This window comes from Acipenser ruthenus, chromosome 2, assembly GCF_902713425.1.
Source record: "Acipenser ruthenus chromosome 2, fAciRut3.2 maternal haplotype, whole genome shotgun sequence".
In the NCBI taxonomy this organism is placed as follows: Eukaryota; Metazoa; Chordata; class Actinopteri; order Acipenseriformes; family Acipenseridae; genus Acipenser; species Acipenser ruthenus.
Window position 1 is genome coordinate 19,882,850 of NC_081190.1, and position 20,999 is coordinate 19,903,848.

General features: G+C 37.9%; 2 protein-coding genes across 2 annotated transcripts in view; one reads left to right on the plus strand and one right to left on the minus strand.

Moving 5' to 3' along the window:
* Positions 1-8,993, minus strand: part of LOC117962676 (rho GTPase-activating protein 24-like) — a 233,612-nt gene extending 224,619 nt beyond the window's left edge. Inside the window, exons 1-2 of the mRNA XM_058991189.1 lie at positions 8,884-8,993; positions 5,493-5,593 (exon numbers count right to left, since the gene is read on the minus strand). Of these exons, the coding sequence (XP_058847172.1) occupies positions 5,493-5,577 (85 nt within the window). The 5' untranslated portion in view covers positions 5,578-5,593; positions 8,884-8,993. The remainder of the gene's footprint in view (positions 1-5,492; positions 5,594-8,883) is intronic.
* LOC117409063 (uncharacterized) lies at positions 403-19,957 on the plus strand. The gene is made up of 9 exons (XM_034014629.3): positions 403-753; positions 12,492-12,630; positions 13,911-14,028; positions 14,376-14,588; positions 15,564-15,647; positions 15,884-15,967; positions 17,013-17,154; positions 17,645-17,807; positions 19,379-19,957. The coding sequence occupies exons 2-9, from the start codon at positions 12,497-12,499 to the stop codon at positions 19,605-19,607; spliced, it is 1,167 nt and encodes a 388-aa protein (XP_033870520.3). The 5' UTR covers positions 403-753; positions 12,492-12,496; the 3' UTR covers positions 19,608-19,957.
* The last annotated feature ends 1,042 nt before the right edge of the window (positions 19,958-20,999 follow it).

The following is a 20,999-nucleotide window of genomic DNA, read 5'->3' on the forward strand; positions in this document are numbered from 1 at the left end:
CTCTTTCAATAGGTGACAAGACGTCAAACTGTGGCCAATAGGCAATTTGAGAACAAGGAACACTATTAAAAGAGTATAAGAGTAAGGCTTTATTTAATAGCTACGTTTTTTGTTTAATAGTGATTTTCAAACACAAGTAACCAAATGTCTTTCATACTTTTTTAATGGTTAGTTAATATGTAGTGACTAAAAATGTTCAAGTAAAGTGCAGCCCCCCACTTAATGCTTTTCAAGTCCTCTTTGATCATGTCAGTGAAATGGATTTAAAAATCATAGTTAATGCAATATAACAATTGAAGGCTGAAGCTACAGCTCGGTCCATGACACTGAGTAATAGTTCAAGAATCTTGTTGCTCATCCTTATCAATTTTCATTGCTTTTTTTTTTAAACAGCAGAAGAGCAAAGAAGAAGCCAAGTGGTGTGCATTTAAACAACAACAGACTTAAAAGGTCACGGTAACAATCCCTTTCTCCTTCCAGCACTAACGACATTCAAATTGGTAGAGGAGTGCTTGAATTTGCATGGCAAATCAGTACAGGACGCTGTTTAATTATATTGAAATATACAGACCTACATCAGGCTTGGATCCAATTGGATGTAAAACAGATTGTGAATGCCCACAAGATATCTCTTTCAAGGTAAATGAATAAAAGCCATCAGGACAGCTACAACACCTTCTGCCAAGTAATTACAAAAGCAATATAAAGCTGGATTGGACTCGCAAATATATACATTGCGGCAAACTTTCCGAGGTGAGTTTATTTAAAATATTCTCATTTAAAGACTGTTTTGTAATACTGATTATCCACATGGTCTCGTCAGAAAACAAATCATTACTAGGTCATAATTTGAACTCTATTTGCAATTGTGCTAGTCAATAAGTCAAAAGAAATTAAATCAGTGTTTCCCTGGGGCTTAACGTTACAGTAAACTTTGTATTGAAACACTTTGTTATACTGGTACCAATAAGTTCTGATAATAGCAATTAATTATACTGTGTACACATTGGTGCTCTTCCTGTCATTACAAAGCAAACGTTTCTAATTCACGTAGAGATTGCACGACTTGGAAAAACAATGCAAGTAAAATATTATTTCTAAATCAAGGGTTTCAAATACTTCAAATTCTAATTCCCCGTTTGTAGACACATAACATGCAGATTTCCTGCTTTGCATACTAACGAACTGAAATTGATTTATTATTATTATTTATTTCTTAGCAGACGCCCTTATCCAGGGCGACTTACAATTGTTACAAGATATCACATTATACATTATTTCACATTATACAGATATCACATTATTTTACATACAATTACTCATTTATACAGTTGGGTTTTTACTGGAGCAATCTAGGTAAAGTACCTTGCTCAAGGGTACAACAGCAGTGTCCCCCACTGGGGATTGAACCCACAACCCTCCGGTCAAGAGTCCAGAGCCCTAACCACTACTCCACACTGCTGCCCAAATGTATTTAGAAGTACATTTGAATGGTACATTATTTGCAGCATTACATTACAGCATTACAGTTTCCCATTGCTTGAAGGACAATACATTCTCAAACAATCTTACAAATATTTTGCTATTATACTCGTTTTAGTCACGCGAAACTTGACGTCACTCTCCAGCAAAAAAATTTAAACTCAAGAACTGCTCAGAAATCTAAAACATTTGTGGGTTTGTTGGTCTACTTAAATTTGATTGGCAAGAAAAATATCTTTTTTTTTTTTACTGTGAAATGTCAGTATAAATTACATTTGTTGAGTTCCTAATGACAATTACACCATATAGTAGGTAGGCTTGTCATCTGTTCTGTTTTCACTATCTTGAGGTAGATGTCCCAGGATTTCGGTATGCCTACTTGACAGCCTGTGATTTAACCGTTTCAGGACCAAGCATTTTTCGGTGAGATGCTCCACCAGGACCAGGTGTTTTTTTGGCTGTAGTTGACACTCTTCCTATAAACATTCACTAAAAATCTATTTTTTTTTTTTACAGTAGCATCTTACAAATGGTGTCCTTTTTTTTCAGAACACTCTGGGGGACATTTTTAAAGTACTTCAGAAACTATATAAACTTTTCACTTTTTTTTCAACACAATATTTAATTTTTTGTTTGATTTTTCTTGTTTGTTTTGCTTTTAAGTTAAGTCATTTTTATGATGTATTCTGCTTAGAGATACATGTATAAAAAATGTGTTATTCTATGACCCGAAGGACCTTACAATACTTCCTGAAAGTTTTGTTGAAAAATGTTGATGTTTGGGCAGATTACAAGACATTGTTTCACCTGAGTGATTGCAATGACATAATACACATTTATTCTGGGGGGTTTTATAAGCAATAATGGACACTACTCTTGATTTATGTTCTCAAAATAAATATTTATAAATAAAATAATAGTTACTCATTTCATTAGTTCATGAAATAGTATATGCTTATATACACTTGTTTCTTGATATTTATAAATATTGTAAAAACATATATATTAAAACACATGAGACAGAATAAATGTTCTAAAATAATTATAAGTCAAATACATCAGATTTACAGTGTATCCCCTTTTTTTTATTAGCTCTAAACAAGTTTCTGTGATGTTTTGTTTCTGCTTTTGTCTCTCCCTGGCGGCTGTAAATAGTCTCCGCCCTTTAGACACTAAATGCCCCGCCAGGGACGTCACACGAAAAACAAAACTATCAGGAAGTGAACGTCAGTCCCTCCCCTATCCATTGATGTGTGTTTCAAGCCTGTACTGCAAAGTATGGTGGCCCTGTAAGTCATTAAAACAAAGTGTTTTTTTTATCGTGTTAACACGATCCCGGTCCTTAAAGGGTTAATCTTAAAAAGTGTGTGGCAGAGGACTGCACAAGGGACGTTCAGAAGCTGCAGCAGCAGAGCGCTTTGTCGCTTCTGTCATACACACCTAGCCTGTTTTTAACCTTTCAGGCACTGTGCGATTATTCCAGGTCCCAAACCTGGGTCAGCCCAAGAAGAGGATACATTTGACAGTGTTTGGAAATTCTAAAGTCATACACCTTTAGTCTACACAACATATATTAATAGTAGAAGTAGTCATAGTAGTATGCAGTGCAGCACAACACTTCTACAGTTTCACTTTTAATTTGCTCTATGTCTTTGTGGGGACCCACAGCATAGTACAGGTTAGTGAAGAACCTCTGATGTCACTGTGGCCCAAGTTGACTTTCATCAGATTTTACACACTGTAGGTACCAGGAGACTTTCGTCCGACAGCGCTTACGTCCGACAGCGCTTAGGCTGTGAATCGATTATTACCCTATTATGTGGACCCTCTGTATGTGTGTGCACTCGTTTAGTAATAATCAAAATAAAATAAAAATTGCATCAACTTGCATAGGCCTATGCCCCACAAATAAAGGAATGGCTCCATTAATTGGTTGAAAAGTAATCTTTTGACACATGAAACAACTGAAAAGGTGACCGGGAAGTTTCTTTAAAAGACTTTCAGTGCCAAGACAAAACATGAAGTTCACACATGTCTTGTTTTTTCACTACTGAAATCCTGTCAAATCATATACTGTATAAGCCTAAGACCAGTCTGGTGTTTTGTTGGTTGTTTCTTGTCTTCCACGAAACCTTTTTAGCCACACACAAAAAACAACTTGCCATTTCCAGTCAGGGGTCTATTCAATTAATATAAATGGAGGCAAAATGCACACATTATTAGAAATGGTAGTCAAAGTTTCCTTCTTTTAACAATTTAAAGGCAGTACAGTACAGTATTTACTGTAGATCTGCCACTGTTAAGATCAACTGAATAAACCCCACTGTGTATAATTCATGCTTAAATCACTTTGTGCACCTATAAAACATACTGTTCATAATGACGTGCTAAAGCAACCCAATATGGGCTGATCCTTTGGGCTGAGCATTGTACTCAGCAACAACTTCCAATGAGATGAGGTCCAGTTCTTTAGTCTGTTCCTACAGGTTAACCGATGGAGTCCACAGCCAGCTTCCCCAAAGAGATACATGGCTCTGGCCCACAATATTTGCAAATTAGCAACAACTAGATACAGTAGGTATGAGATACCCATCTGTTGTTATCTCCCCGTCTCACTCCCCCTCAGTGGGCAAGCTCACGGTTTATTAAAATAGATAATCCCTCACTGCCAGGCTGTTTACAGAAACAGAATTGTGATACATCTCGAAACAGGGTCCAAGGACTATCTTCACTGGCAGCACTACCTGGCTTACAAATATTGAGGATAAAAATACACACATACCTACATTTTGGCTTGACTATGAACCCCCTCCTTTGACCTTGTGTCTTTGTTAAATAATGTATTTTTCTTTATTTAATACAAACAAGCAAAAAAAAAAAACTACACACACGACAACGAGTAGGTTGTTTGCCTAACATGGATGGTACATCACTCCAACTCGCGCAAATGATTATGCTTATGGCAGCAGTGTGGAGTAGTGGTTAGGGCTCTAGACTCTTGACCGGAGGGTCGTGGTTTCAATCCCAGGTGGGGGACGCTGCTGCTGTACCCTTGAGCAAGGTACTTTACCTAGATTGCTCCAATAAAAAACCCACTGTATAAATGGGTAATTGTATGTAAAAATAATGTGATATCTTGTAACAATTGTAAGTCGCCCTGGATAAGGGTGCCTGCTAAGAAATAAATAATAATAATAACCAGTGGCGAGCTTTCATAAAAACAAACATCCATACAAGAAAACACGTTAAAACATCCCATGCACGCAAGACATGCTTTCACAGTTTAATAGAACTGATGCATCTTTGCCAGTAGAAAGAAAATCAATGGTTTAATTCTGGTTTCCAAAACAACCATGTTTTGCTGGCACTGTTTAGGAATGAAACCATTCAGTGCCTTACATATTCCTGTTGAAATCAGTAAGAGTTTCTTACTGTAAAATGCTCTCCTGCATTTGCTTTAAAATGTTATGAACAACTGTTGACTAGAAAGCCTGATTGCTACTTCAGTTAGGTACCACACTGTTTCTCCTTTCATTGAACAGTCTATGCTTACTTTTATCAAAGTGTTTCCATGGAAATGCATTTCAGTGAAAGCCTTAGTGAGTGAAGATGATGATGCCTGACAGTAATGTATAAAGCAGCGCTGATGTGGATTGTTAAGAAATGTATTCTTTTTTTTAGCTGACTGAATGTGATTTCTGTCATCGCAGTTAATATCTTTTCAAGATAAGCTCTATACACAAGCTGTATTAGGCAAGTTTAAGAACTGGGGATCAAAATCATCCATTGCAATAAAACAACAAAACTAACAGAAGCAACAGTCTTTTAAGAAAGTTACAGTATACCACCTGAATCAACGGTTCATTTCTGAGCACTCAAGTTCGTAAAGCCAAGTCTACGTGGGTAATGTCAACATCACTAAATCAACACTACACTGACCTTAAGTGACAGCACACAAAATAAATACCTATCAGCTTCCAATCAGACATACAACATAAGACAATACTCACTGACATCGGGCTGTTTTTGGTTAAATGCTGTAGCCACTAATCCTGGAAGGAGAGTTCCCCTCAGTGCAAAGGGAAGGGTCTGCATTTCCCAAATCCAGCATCTAACGAATAAGCAAATACAAATATGTAAGACTGACTCAATCCCCTCGCTGTCTACTTGAATGCTGTGGTGTTTCTAGCAGTGCTTCCACCTGCTCTTTTCTTACACTGGGATACACCAGTGTTGCTAATCTAAAATCAGCCAACCAGAGATCTCCATATGCTTACTACAGGGTCCATAGCCGAACATAGAAAAGAAAAAAAAAACACCGGTTGATTGATTCTCAATCTGTGGAATATGAAAGCATTTCTGTCCTTTAGGCAAAACTGGATATTTATAATTATCATTCTCATTGAATGCTCCTACACATAATATTTGTTCTCAATTATTTGCAATGTAAAACTTTACACATGATAATGGGCCAGACTTTTTCTTTGAGGCAAAGTTAGCACAATTATTTTTGTTTCAAACCTGGAAGTGATATATCCAGAACATTTATTTAATGACTATAATGATCCCCCCCCCCCCCCCCCCCCCAATTCTGCTGACAACACCTTTTTGAAACAAATAGTATCAACTGAGCATAAGCTGAAATTATTCCAGGCTGTTACCGTCCTTCACAGTACAGCCTGTTTTAAAATTGCAGTAAGAATGACAGTAAAGAGACTGTAGTTGCTTGGCTACACTGTATGTTACTAAATGTTGAGGCTAAGAAGTAACTCCGTAGCCCAGAGAAGATATTTTCTGTGTTTTCACGTCCCAGTCATAATAAACACATTCATCAACAGCTTTGCATGTCATGCTATTTCCATTCCCATTGTGAAAACACTGAAACACACTTCTGACCACGCTTCAGCAGATGGTTGGGAAGTGTGTTCAAACATGGTGAGTCCAAGTGTGGGCTGCGCACTAATCATTTTGTTTTAAATATTAACACTACTTTAATAGTCAGACCTATTATACTGTACCTGCTGTGCATTTCTATTGGCCTTTTATGTGCACTTTTGTAAGAATTCATATCTGGTACTGCGTATACAGTGCCTTGCGAAAGTATTCGGCCCCCTTGAACTTTGCGACCTTTTGCCACATTTCAGGCTTCAAACATAAAGATATGAAACTGTAATTTTTTGTGAAGAATCAACAACAAGTGGGACACAATCATGAAGTGGAACAAAATTTATTGGATATTTCAAACTTTTTTAACAAATAAAAAACTGAAAAATTGGGCGTGCAAAATTATTCAGCCCCCTTAAGTTAATACTTTGTAGCGCCACCTTTTGCTGCGATTACAGCTGTAAGTCGCTTGGGGTATGTCTCTATCAGTTTTGCACATCGAGAGACTGAAATTTTTGCCCATTCCTCCTTGCAAAACAGCTCGAGCTCAGTGAGGTTGGATGGAGAGCATTTGTGAACAGCAGTTTTCAGTTCTTTCCACAGATTCTCGATTGGATTCAGGTCTGGACTTTGACTTGGCCATTCTAACACCTGGATATGTTTATTTGTGAACCATTCCATTGTAGATTTTGCTTTATGTTTTGGATCATTGTCTTGTTGGAAGACAAATCTCCGTCCCAGTCTCAGGTCTTTTGCAGACTCCATCAGGTTTTCTTCCAGAATGGTCCTGTATTTGGCTCCATCCATCTTCCCATCAATTTTAACCATCTTCCCTGTCCCTGCTGAAGAAAAGCAGGCCCAAACCATGATGCTGCCACCACCATGTTTGACAGTGGGGATGGTGTGTTCAGGGTGATGAGCTGTGTTGCTTTTACGCCAAACAGAACGTTTTGCATTGTTGCCAAAAAGTTCGATTTTGGTTTCATCTGACCAGAGCACCTTCTTCCACATGTTTGGTGTGTCTCCCAGGTGGCTTGTGGCAAACTGTAAACGACACTTTTTATGGATATCTTTAAGAAATGGCTTTCTTCTTGCCACTCTTCCATAAAGGCCAGATTTGTGCAGTATACGACTGATTGTTGTCCTATGGACAGAGTCTCCCACCTCAGCTGTAGATCTCTGCAGTTCATCCAGAGTGATCATGGGCCTCTTGGCTGCATCTCTGATCAGTCTTCTCCTTGTATGAGCTGAAAGTTTAGAGGGACGGCCAGGTCTTGGTAGATTTGCAGTGGTCTGATACTCCTTCCATTTCAATATTATCGCTTGCACAGTGCTCCTTGGGATGTTTAAAGCTTGGGAAATCTTTTTGTATCCAAATCCGGCTTTAAACTTCTCCACAACAGTATCTCGGACCTGCCTGGTGTGTTCCTTGTTCTTCATGATGCTCTCTGCGCTTTAAACGGACCTCTGAGACTATCACAGTGCAGGTACATTTATACGGAGACTTGATTACACACAGGTGGATTCTATTTATCATCATTAGTCATTTAGGTCAACATTGGATCATTCAGAGATCCTCACTGAACTTCTGGAGAGAGTTTGCTGCACTGAAAGTAAAGGGGCTGAATAATTTTGCACGCCCAATTTTTCAGTTTTTTATTTGTTAAAAAAGTTTGAAATATCCAATAAATTTCGTTCCACTTCATGATTGTGTCCCACTTGTTGTTGATTCTTCACAAAAAATTACAGTTTCATATCTTTATGTTTGAAGCCTGAAATGTGGCAAAAGGTCGCAAAGTTCAAGGGGGCCGAATACTTTCGCAAGGCACTGTATAACCTCTCCCGCAAAGCTGTTAGAAATGTGGGCATGGACGGTAGCAGGATGGGAGATATCCAATGACTTCCAGGTGCAGCGATGTACAAGGAGGGGTTGGTGGCTCTGCTGGAGCACTCTCCCCTGTGATTGCATTTAAAATCTTTAAATCCTTAAAAGGAGTTGACATTTAAAACAGCTGAATCACTTGGATCCTTTAAAACCCAACTTTGAGATGGATCAGCTACTAGATACTGGACAAGCATAGATGGGTCGAATGGCCTCCTCTTGTTTGTACATTTTCTTATGTTCTTAATGTATCAATGTCTTAGCATGGGCGTGGTTGAAGAGATAGTTAAGCTGGTCCAAGAAAAAAAAAATACCTCTATTAAATATAATTTTACTGTAAAAGTTCCTCTTTGTGGTCTGCACTCCAAAATGAATTAGCTCTAAAAATGGTCTGTCAGGGTGCCCAATAAGAATAGAAACGCTTTTCCTGGGGGGAGACAGGTAGTTTCTAGACCAGGGGTTCCCAACCTTTGTGGGTGTGCAGACCCCTTTTGAACCCCCAAAAATTCTATGGACCACCATGTACTATTACCATAGTGACACACAGCCGCTATACAAGGAAAGTCTGTTCATTTTGCTTTCCACTATAGTGCGGCAATTGATAACGATGCCATACAGGAAATTGATTAACTTACCTAATGAGATGTCTGGTCAGGGCCGGATTAACCTCTATGCAAATGACGCTACAGCGTAGGGTCCCCAGCAGAATTGGGGAACTGCAAGATCGCCATTTGTTTGGGACATTTGAGAAAAACTGCATGCAGGCGGACGGGCCCACACACAGGAAGAGAGGCGCACATAAGCTTGCTTTCGGTTCATTTTGTTCTTTTATGACGGCTTCACAGCTAGGCATTTCTTTCTCGATTACAGCATACTTGGTCTCTGAGTCTCTCACACAAGTAGCTTCCTGCTAATGTCCAACACCCAATGCCCCACACGCCCTACCTAATGGGAGAGTTCTGTCCCTAGTCCTACTACGTCAGAGGCATTAGTTTGTGGGATAAAATGTATGAATCAGGCTTAATTTACATATTCAATTATTACATTTTAGAAATGTTCCTTTTTCATTAGGGGGTTGGAATTTTAGAAAAAAAAGCGGATAAAGGTAAATGTGTACAATGCGGGAGGCTGAAGGACATTCAAATGTGGGTGTGTGCAGCCGGCAAGAACGGTTTAAGTCCATAGTGTTTCTCTCCCTACAAAAGAAAAAACCCAAAAAGGACAGAAAAGTGATTCCCTTTTCTTGTTAAACTACAGTGTTTTAGTCTATTGAATGCAATGCTACTACTGGTCCGTTCCGTAGAAGGAATCTAAAACAAACCAAAAAAAAACCCATTGTTTTTGTTGTGCTATATAATTCTGCTGCTATTGTCTATATTATCTGTAGGACTTTCTGGTAAACTAACCTCAGTGGATGCTATATTATGCACTTGCTAATGTTTTTTTACTTTACTGAAAGGGACTGAAGCTTTTTTTTTATGCCTGTGACCCATATTTGATCATTTGTGTTCTATGTTCCCACAGATATTTGAATGTTAATTAAAATGATCATTAACAACCGTGAGATTTAATTATCACTCGCATGTGATTTCTGTCGTATGGTACAAGGTAATAAAGGCAAACACAGTTTAAGCCTCATGCCCAGCTGTGACCAGCAAAGAAAGAAGCCTACATAAATGCTCAGATAAGTTATATCATTCAATTCAGACGCGTTCTCGTTATTATTGATTGGTACTGAAAAAATGCTAAATTGAAAATAAAGTAAAAGTTAGGAAATCCCATCTTGCAATAAACAGGTTTTTAAGGTTCCTACGATGTGTACGGTGCACTCACATATTTCAAAACTTTGCATATGATCCGTATCAAATTAGCTTTATACCGTCTTGTTTGTATCCGAATCCCTCATAGGTAGCTCAAAGCAACCCACAAACACATGAGTAAGCCTCAACGGGGCTGACGGACAACCCTGTAGTGAATTAACTATCCTTAAGAGTGCAGAAAATATAAACCGTGTTCACAGCGCTATTAGGGCATAAATGTAGAACTGTATAACAATGTAGGCTATGTTATGTAATAACCGCAGACAGATGGACACACTGATGTTTCTCACATTTTTATATGGCAGCTCCACAATCGGTTGAATATATATTTTTCCCTCCATAATGAATTATAAAGTGCAACGTCAATCACATTGAAATTATAAAAGCTTTTTTTTTTTTTTTTTTTACGATAAATAGCTCTTATCAGGCAAATTGAAAACATCGATCGTAGAAATAATGACGCATATGTGTTAAGGAGCACTGAATAAATCCAGATGAATCTTTCTAAAAAAAAATACAATCGTTTTCAAAAGAGAAAGCTTGGAATAGGTAATAAGGCAGAATTTACAATACAGAGAGGAAAAAACTCGCCACCGGAACTCTTTGGGTTCCCAGTATGCACCGCCTCGGCTCGGATGGAAGTTGCAATGTTAAATCGTTGACCATCTTGTGTATATAGAGTATCTTTGCTTTAAAGAACTGTCACATGTCTCTGCAGTGTTCGGCTGTCCTATGTCCAGGTCCAGGTTCAGGTGCATTTCACTGTCAACGTTCACGTAGGGGTTTCTAATCCACTCGTTTTTGGAGTCGGGGTCACTGTGTTTCGTTTCTAAATCGTGGCACCGAAGATTAGCTGTCTTCAAACTTTCATAACATACACAGCGGTCGCGGTTCAGTAAATCTCATTTCCAAGTTATATCGCTGCACTTCCTCATTTTGCATTCAGTCCGTCTCTTTTGACAAGTGAGGCACAAATCACAAAATAGCTATTACCACCTCTCACCCAATGGCTAACTAAAAAAGTAAATTTATTTTGTTCATCTGATTTCATACATGACTCCGCTGAGCGCATTTTAATGCATTCTGAATGGGGGACTTGCCGGTGCGAGGAGGCTATTTTTATTTTGTTTTCCATGGGACCCCCTCCAGACCACAGGTTGGGAACCACAGTTCTAAGCATTACAAAATGTTATTTACTCAAGAAGACAGTGGACTTTGTTTTTGTTCACATTTCTAAACAATAATTACACTAATTCTTAGTAATCCTACATTTGTTACTTAGTATAAGTTGTAATAAAAAATATATAAGGTAATCGGTGATTTTTCAGGTAATCAAATTCAAAGTACAGTACTGTAAGTCGTTTTTTTTTCTTAGCGTGTGTGGCGGTAATACATTAAGAACATAAGAAAGTTTACAAACGAGAGGAGGCCAAGTTTTAACTCGGGGGTGAAGATTTATCCAATTATGATCTTTCAGTTTTGTATTTTTAATATATAATTTTTTTTCTCAATAAAAACTTTTTTCCTCTTAACAGTGTGGAGTATGGTGTGTAGATAAGTGGGAAACAATCCTCATTTAAATGCATGAAACTGAGGCACTGACACAACAAAATGTGAAAAAGTTCAAGGGGGTCTAGACTTTCTATAGGCATTGTGTGTATTGTATATATGTGTGTGTGTGTGTAACACTGTTTGGTTTAGTGTTATGTACCCTTTATGAATCGGTTATGAATGCTATGTAGTGTCTAAAAATGGTTTCTGTTAAATTTAATAAATGTAATGTGATTTAAAAGACAAACTGGACACAATATCATTTAATGTTGTTGTTTTTTTTTTCTCCTCCTTGCACACATTGTTACAAATCCCAGTATTTAAGTACAGTACTATACATAAATGCTTTATTTATAAGCGTATGTTTGTCTTGCTGAAACCATCCCCACTAAAAATCACTTTAGTACTACTACAGAATACTATAGTACTACTACAATATACTATAGTACTACTACAGTATACTATAGTACTACTACAATATACCTTAGTACTACTACAGTATACCATAGTACTACTACAATATACCTTAGTACTACTACAATATACCTTAGTACTGCTACAGTATACCATAGTACTACTACAATATACCTTAGTACTACTACAGTATACCATAGTACTACTACAATATACCATAGTACTACTACAGTATACCATAGTACTACTACAGTATACTATAGTACTACTAAAATATACTATAGTACTACTACAGTATACTATAGTACTACTAAAATATACTATAGTACTACTACAGTATACTATAGTACTACTACAGTATACCATAGTACTACTACAGTATACTATAGTACTTTATTGGCAGGGATAGCAGGTAATCCTAACATTTTACTTGATATTGTTTTTGGTTTTTTTTGTAGCCTAAATGTATTCTGCATTGTTTGCTGCTGGAGTCCTGATAGTGGGGATTCCCTACTGTCTGTCTGTGGCTGGCCAGTGGTTACATGGCCTGCCAAGTTTACCTGGATACAAAAAGTATTTGGAAGCAATAAGTCCAAGGTACAGTATGTGGAAATTATTAGTAAACGGTACTATACATGCCAAAGTGTCATGGTTTATCTGAAGTAGTTTAGTGTAAAACCTCTGCACAACAAGTATTGTTGAGTGACATATTGTCAGAGAGCAACATACCACAGCTGGTTTTCCACTGGCACCATGGCAGAGCAGGCATCAGTCAGACATTGTTTGCCCTAATTAATGGATTAATGAAAGCTTCTTCTTGTTCCAGTTTGTATACAGTAGGTACTGTATCTTAAAAATATTTAGTTAAGTATACAGTAGGTACTGTATCTTAAAAATATTTAATTGTTAAGACTTGGAATGAGGTTAAATTGTTTCAATTAGGTACAATACAAACAATACATTATTTTAAAAAGTACAAAATAAGCAAATTGGTTGGATTATGGAAGTGAAGAAGAACAGCCAATTACTGTGCATGTTTTTGACACATCTCCCATTCCCACTGGATAAACTAAGACTGCTGTGCGTTCCATTTGGAAAAGTGAAAGCAGCGTACAGTACATTTCACCATTCAAAAACGGGTTCACTTTTGTTTAAAAACAAAACAAAACACAAAATACAATTCTTAAGGCGCTTATTCCCAAAAAGTAAACATAGTAAAGGAGAAAGCCAGTTTTGGGCTTAAGCACATGTCATTGATTGTAATGAACACAACAATAGCAAATATCTTGGCTAATATTTCCCAGGAATTGTTTTGGGAAGTTAAACCAATTTCTTTGATTGACTACCTAGGAGTAGTATCATCCCTCATTTCAAATATGTCACTCCCTTTCTCTGTAAAAAAAAAAAAAAAAAAAAATTACTGGGAAGTTGCACGAGGTTGAGTTGATCGAGTTGGAGGAAAGTTCAGTTAGGGAGCAGTTTGAAAACTTCACCCTAACAACGTACTTCCCTTCAGGGAAGTTGTTGATCGAATTGCCTCTTCAGTGGAATAAGACCAGGAGGCCTCTGGACCTCAAGGACTGGAATTTTGGACCCCTGCTATATTATATTGTCTATAAACTGTAAATTATTTTTCCAAATATGTTTTTTATGACCGTTCACTATTTGAAATGGACAAAGAAACAGGAAATTTGCAATGTGTAAAGTTTGTAGTTAAGACCAAATGACTGTTGCTGTAGTAATATAATATCTGTCTGGATTAGTTGGCTGTGTCTTCAGTTAAGCTAACAGCACCACATATGAAAGGTCACAATGTGTATGGCAAAGAATTTTAATAAATCATTTAACACTTTTTGCATTCCTGGTCTTCTTTCTAGGAGAGTCTACAACCTAACAGTGGCATTACTAGATCTGCTATCATACTTCAGGTATACAAACTTGTACATCCAGTGGAAGGCTTGTTATAGAAGCCTAAACGAAGCATCATGTGTAAAGGTGAGGATCATTTATGAAACTCTTTTAGCATACGGCTCAACTCGTATACCAGCACATGTTGTTTGCTTAATTTTCTGTTTCTGGTGCAAACGTTAACGCCAACAATGTGTCAACTGGTTGTCCAGAAATGTCCAAGTTATGAACAACAATGTGGTTACTGTTCACTTCAGGGACAGGTGTCAGTGTTTTTAATGTGAGACGTGCACACAGTTCCCAAATTTATTTAAAACATGTATTGTTTGTGGGCATTATCTGGCTATGAGATGTTGACAGCGTTCAGGATCGCCATGTCAAATTAATATTGTGGTAGAATTAAACATCTGTGTGACTCTTATCCTGTTTTCAAGGACATACAGTTTGGGAAGAATGAAAACAGACTGGACGTTTACTTTCCCACAGCGAAGGGGTTTGATAAGAGTGCCCGCCTGCCTGCTCTCATATATGTTTTTGGAGGTGGCTGGGAGTCAGGCTCAAGGACCATGTACTGCCTGCTGGCTCAGCAACTGGCCAATGACTTAAATGTCGTAGTCATTTGCACCGACTATTCACTTTATCCTAAGGTACTGTAAGCAAACAACCTTCCTCATCAATACTTAGATTTTTCCTGTCTGTTATTGCAGGCAAACACCTACAGTACCAATTTATTTAAAAAGTGTAATCCGTGTCACAAGGGATGACACTGATGTTTAAGATGATCCATGTGTCTTTCCCTGTTCAAATAAAAGAATGAGCCAGAGACACCTGTTGCGTTATAGCACCCATTAATGCTATCAAAGTGTGGTTACTATGGGAACCAGAAGTCTATGAAACAGCTCTGTGGATTTTAGCTCCTTAAAATGACCGCAGACCATTGTGTTAGACCAGTTACTAAGGACATTTTAGCAATAGTGGCCAGCATTGGCTGTAGTAGTACTGATATCCAGATATGCTACTGTTTTTACATCCACCTATAATTGTATCTGCCCTTCAGGCTGATGGCAATTTTTTATGTCAGACTTCCTTTTCTCCACCTTTTCTTTTGCCAGCAATAACAAATGAAGGAAATTACATGCTGCACTTTTGCTTGTGGGTGTAGGCAGGGGTTAAATTGGCGTGTAACAGCCTGGAGTGGCGTTCCGCCTCTTCATGATTCCGTTCCTGATCTTCTGATTGAAAGTAGCATTCCGTTCCCCTTACACGGGCCACGACCGTTCCACCTCTTTTAAAATCCCAATTTGACCACTGGGTGTAGGTGTTAGTGTTCTAGGCCCAGTTACACAAAGCTTTTCTAGTCATTTCAAGTGATGATGCAGATACGCTCTAGAATGTTCAAAGCTGGTCATAAGAAAACACAATTGCTACATTGAGTGATTTTTGTGTTGAGGACCAATCAGGAAATTGTGACTGGTGAATAACTGGCCATGGCTGTAACTGTAGCAGACTTATACCTAGAAGTGCTTTGTGAAACCTGGAGACCTATAGTTGTTAGACTTCTCTAGGTTATATTGTTCCAGTCAATTTTAATAAATGATCTTTTTTTTCTTTTTTTTTCTCAGCCCACTATAGGGGACATAGTCCAGCAGATTAACAGAAGTTTGTTTCAAATAAAGGAACCCCAGCTCCGCTCTGTTATCAAGAAGGTAAGTCACACAGACGCTTTCATTTAATATGACCACGTGTTCTGATTTAATCCAGGACCACATGTAGAAGCAGTGTTTCACTACCAGTACACTTGTAGTCTATTCATACCTGTATGTTTTGTTGCAAGACACCGTACTCTGATTAAGTGCTTTAACCCCATTCACTCTGGAACAGCAGGTTACCTGTTGCTACTTCTACAGTAATATAGTACCTGATTCTTCCATTTCTCCTGCAGTGCACAATTGTAGATATGGTCCAGGACCTGATTGATTGTATTGGATGGACAAGAGACCATGGGCACAGTTATGGAATCGACAAGGTAAATACAGTACAAGACAGGTGGTTAAAATGCAACATGCTGTTGTCTCGGATGTTAAAATTCAAAGGAGGGCTGACCTGGTAAAAGCACAACCATGTGGATTGTAGGGTGAGTTATACTGTGCAATTGAGAGAAGGCTGAATTGCTGATCTTGGCTTGGGGCTGATGGTTAGGGAGGAAAATCAGCTGCGGATACTTTAGTGGCCCCTTCTGGTCAGTCCATGTTTTGCCACATGTCTTTGGTTCCCGTCTGTTGAGATCACTGGGATATTGTAACCTGTCAACTCTGTTGGCTACACCTGCTTTTACACTATACAACAAAGGAGATGGAGTTGAAAGGTCAATATCACATGATTTATCAAGAACCCCAAACCAAAGGCACAGTTCTGTAAGCAAAATGGCAGCCAGTTAGATTGTGCAATGGAGAAAAATGATTTAAAAATGTATTTTACTGGGGCTCCCGAGTGGCGCATCCAGTAAAAGCACTCGCTAGAGTGCAGGATGCGCTCTATAGCCTGGACGTCGCCGGTTCGAGTCCAGGCTATTCCACAGCCGACCGTGGACGGGAGCTACCAGGGGGCGGCGTTCAATTGGCCGAGCGTCACCCGGGGGGAGGGAGGGTTAGGTCGGCCGGGGTGTCCTCGGCTCACCGCGCACCAGCGACCCCTGTAGTCTGGCCGGGCGCCTGCGGGCTTGCCTGTAAGCTGCCCAGAGCTGCGTTGTCCTCCGACGCTGTAGCTCTGAGGCGGCTGCACGGTGAGTTCGCAGTGTGTAAAGAAGCAGGCGGCTGACGGCACACGCTTCGGAGGACAGCGTGTGTTCATCTTCGCCCCTCCCGAGTCAGCGCAGGGGTGGTAACAGTGAGCTGAGCATAATAAAATAATTGGGCATTTCAAATTGGGGAGAAAATAATAAAAAACTAATTGGCAACGACTAAATTTAAAAAAAAAAAAGTATTTTACTGAATCTTTGTCATAGTACATTTTTTAAATAAATAACAATGTAATGCAGGTGGATACATGTTGTAATGTTTCCTATATTACAGGATAAAGTGACACTGATGGGTCACTCATGTGGGGCCCATCTCTGTGCACTTACTGCTATGTATTTGGCTGGAGAAAATGAGGAAATCGAGATTGATACCACCAAGCAGAGAGAGCTTCTATCTTCTTTAAAGGGCATAATAGGTAGGTATTTTTTAATTGTTTAAAATATCAGGATTACATTAGCAGTCAGGCTTTGCTAAATATGTTAAATCAACCAAGAACTCACACCAGGAGTTGAACTGAAATCCAGTTTTCATAGTCATTTAGTAAACGCTTCATGTAAAGCTTAACTAGTATTTTGAAGATATTTAAATGGCTTGTCAATGGTTATGTTAAACTTTGTAAAAAAGACGTTTCCAAATGTTCTGTTTTTCTTTAAATAAATTTATAAGTCGTTTTTGAACTACTGCATGTTAAAATATTCTCTAGCTGGAAGCAGTGTTTAATTGCCAGAATACATTTTGCACACTCAAGTGTTATACATGCCAAAATCAGTTGCTGTGTTCATTTGCCTTTCTTTGAAACTGATTAAAGTTGTGGAATAGCTTTTTTTTTTTTTTTAAATGAAGTATTTTACAGCAGGCAAAAAAAGCATTGCAAATACCCCTGTTTTAATGTTGCCCTGTGCTAGGTCTGAGTGGAGTGTACCACATTAACGACCACTACAGACATGAAACCTGGAGAGGGATTGAATATGTGTCTGCAATGTGCAGGGTCATGAAGGGAGAAGAGAACTTTGACAGATACTCGCCAGCGACGTATATCAGCACACTGACTAAAGAAAGCACTTCTAGGTGAGGATGAAACCTCACCTCCACTTACTTTCATACAACTCCCCCTCTCCTGGGCTCTTGTTTCTCAGTGTAAGACTGTTTCTGAAATGTATGTTGTTTGGGGTGGGGTAAGGGGGGGGGTTTCTCAGTGAAACAGTCCACACCATCTGGACCTGGGATCATGCGTCTGTCAGTGTAGCTTCAGAGAAAAAGACAGATTCAATTTAGTTTTTTCTCTAAATGGCAGCAATATTTAGTACCATGGCTGATGAAATCAATTAAATAGACTGTTCTTTATCTAAAATCTCAAGCGACTAGAACATTGGCAATCAGAATTACCTATAGAGGTAATTAAAGATATATTTTAGAGCACAAGTGCCTAAACGTATTTCCTGCCCAGTTGTAGTTTAGACTTGATCTGTCTAAATAGCATCATTAAGATTAATTTGGTAACCATAGTGGCTTCCCTTTCTCTTGTGTAGAGGAAACTCTTAACAAATCTGTAAAAGAAGGATTTGTATCCAGATATGCAGTAGGTAAAGAAATCTATAGTCCAATCACGGGACAGTAATCCTGTTTATAATGTTGAATAGCCCCCTCTTTAACCTGGTGGGCTCCGACAAGCTGACAGTTATTGTTGAATCTGCTTTCCTGGTGTCTGTTACTTTAACTTTTGTTTTTAGTTGATTAGCATGGGTGGCATGTGCAGCTGAAGACACATTCCATTATCTACCGTGAGAAACAAATTTCAAGCTTCACTAAAATTCATATGTTAAAAGTGGACACATACAGTATATATATATATATATATATATATATATATATATATATATATATATATATATATATACAGTATTTCCCTTTGCACACATTTACCACAAGGAGGTGCCACAGAGTAATGGCAATACTTCAGAAAGTTACTGTTGCAGCTCGTTTTCCAAAGTGTGCTTTTTTGTCCATATTTTAACAGTGTGTGTGTTTGATTTACATTATCTTAATATAATGAAATGGATGTAGAGCTTTGCTTTTTTTTTTTTTAAGGTAGTATTTGTTCATTACTTAACTTGGTCTTGTTGGACATGGCTTGGAGAAACAAATAGCATACCTAAAATGGTTGTAGGTAAATCAATATTGAAACTTGTTGGTGCTACTGTAGAGTACTGTATGTAGACTCTCTCCACACAAAAACAAAATTAAGATTTGTTGTGGTTTTTTTTAGACAGCTATTAAAACACATAATTGTGCACAGGTTTTATGTCTAGCTCTGGTTTATTATAACAATTTAAATCAACGGTGCCTGTATTTTGCAGTAAACAATTTCACCAAAAACAAAACTGCACACCATTTGATGAAGTAAATCTATTCTTCAGGTTTGTTTTTAATAGTATGTCTTCAGTCTGATTTATCAAAGCAAAGCAAGGCAACAGTTTAAAGCAACATTGTCCCACGTTCATGTTTCTGCCTAGTATAAATACAATTGTTATATAAAACACTGCATTTTTAAAAAACGGTTTTAAGATTCAGCAGAAGATTTTCTGCTGTGGTAAAAGATATTTGGAATCCAATCTTGATCAGCATTGTCTTGTGTGTAGGTTACCCCCTTTCGTTCTGCTGCATGGGATCAAGGATAAAGTGGTGCCAGTGGAATCTTCACTGCGCTTTTCCAGCGCTCTTTTGGTGGCCTCTGTGAAAGAGACGCTGCACGTGTTACCAGACGTGGATCACACAGCTATCGTCATGGACCTTATGGACAGAAATAGAAGCAGCTACACAACACTGCATGAACACGTACGCAAAGAACTGCAAAATATTTACTTCTAATGGATAAAGAAGCATCTTTTTTAATTTTGGGGTTTAAAATTAATTGAAATGAGAGCTTCAAAAGAATTCTAGGTTAAGGAAAGCTATGTTTACATGCCTTACTTTCAGGTAGCTTTAGGTCATTTCCCTTTAGTGATATTGTCCCCACCCCTCTAACAAACTGGGTACATCCCCCTAATCAATGTCATGCTTGAAGTCAGTGACTTGCAAGTGAAATTATCTACTGTAAGAAGTGAATCAGACCCTTTTAAACAGATGAAAGCATGTAAATTGAGCTTAAAGCCTTCACATGTCATTGTAATTGGTTATTAACAGTTTCCTTACTTCTTTACAGAATATGCATACATAAACTGCAGCATGAAAATGAATACATAAGTAAATGTATTTACAATTAACTTTTCTACAAAAATCAATAAACAGTTAATTGTCAAGCAAAGTTATTTTAACCCATTAAGTCCAAATAAAATTTTCTTTGATAAAATCAGAACACAGAAAAAAATGTAAATCCTTCATTTTGGCTACAAACTGTTGTGTCTTATTTTGAGTGCAGTCAGGTTAGACATGACTGTAATCAGATCAGTGAAATTTCACACCGACTGTGAAGCTCAACACATAGAAAGTTGAGCTTTATCTTCACTGTGGGTAGGAAAACACCAAGAAATGTATAATTTTTAGGCTTCAGTTTCTTATTTGAAGGGTTATATTTGCAGAATTAAGTTACATTTAGACTTAACTTTTGTGGTAAACAAAATTAGGGTAGTTTATAATAATATAGTTAAAGAGAAAATTAAATTAAGAGGTAGATGCCAGTTAAATAATGCTCAAAAAAATTGAGGACAATGGCACTTAATGGGTTAATCAAATATGCAGCATTCTTTGCTGCTCATAGGAGACATCTGGCTGTGGAGAGTCAAGTTGGTGGTAACCTAGGTAACACAGGAAGTATATTGTTTTGGCTTAATAAATAGGTTTCCGAAAAAAACATAAATTGACTGTTAATGCAGCAGAGGAATGCAGAATCACAACTGATGGTAAATGCAATTTCCGAAAAGATGGATACATCCTCCTTTACACTACTTAAGGTATTGGAGCAAAAAGACATGGAAATGAAATGACACAGTCGCATACAAAATAAATTGCACACATCAAACTAAATCAGTAACAAGATATGAAAAAGGATGATCAGATACATGTCAGTCTGCAGAAAATGAATCGAGACTTAAGATTTGTTTAATGTGACTGACCTGGGTATGTTGTACTGTCTAAGTATACACTATATAAATATTAATAGTTATATTTATTCATGGAAAGTACAATTTTAAATGTAGTTATGAGAAATGTAATATTTCAGGTAGTACTATATTTTGTTGTGTGCTGTAGGGATTTTTAGTG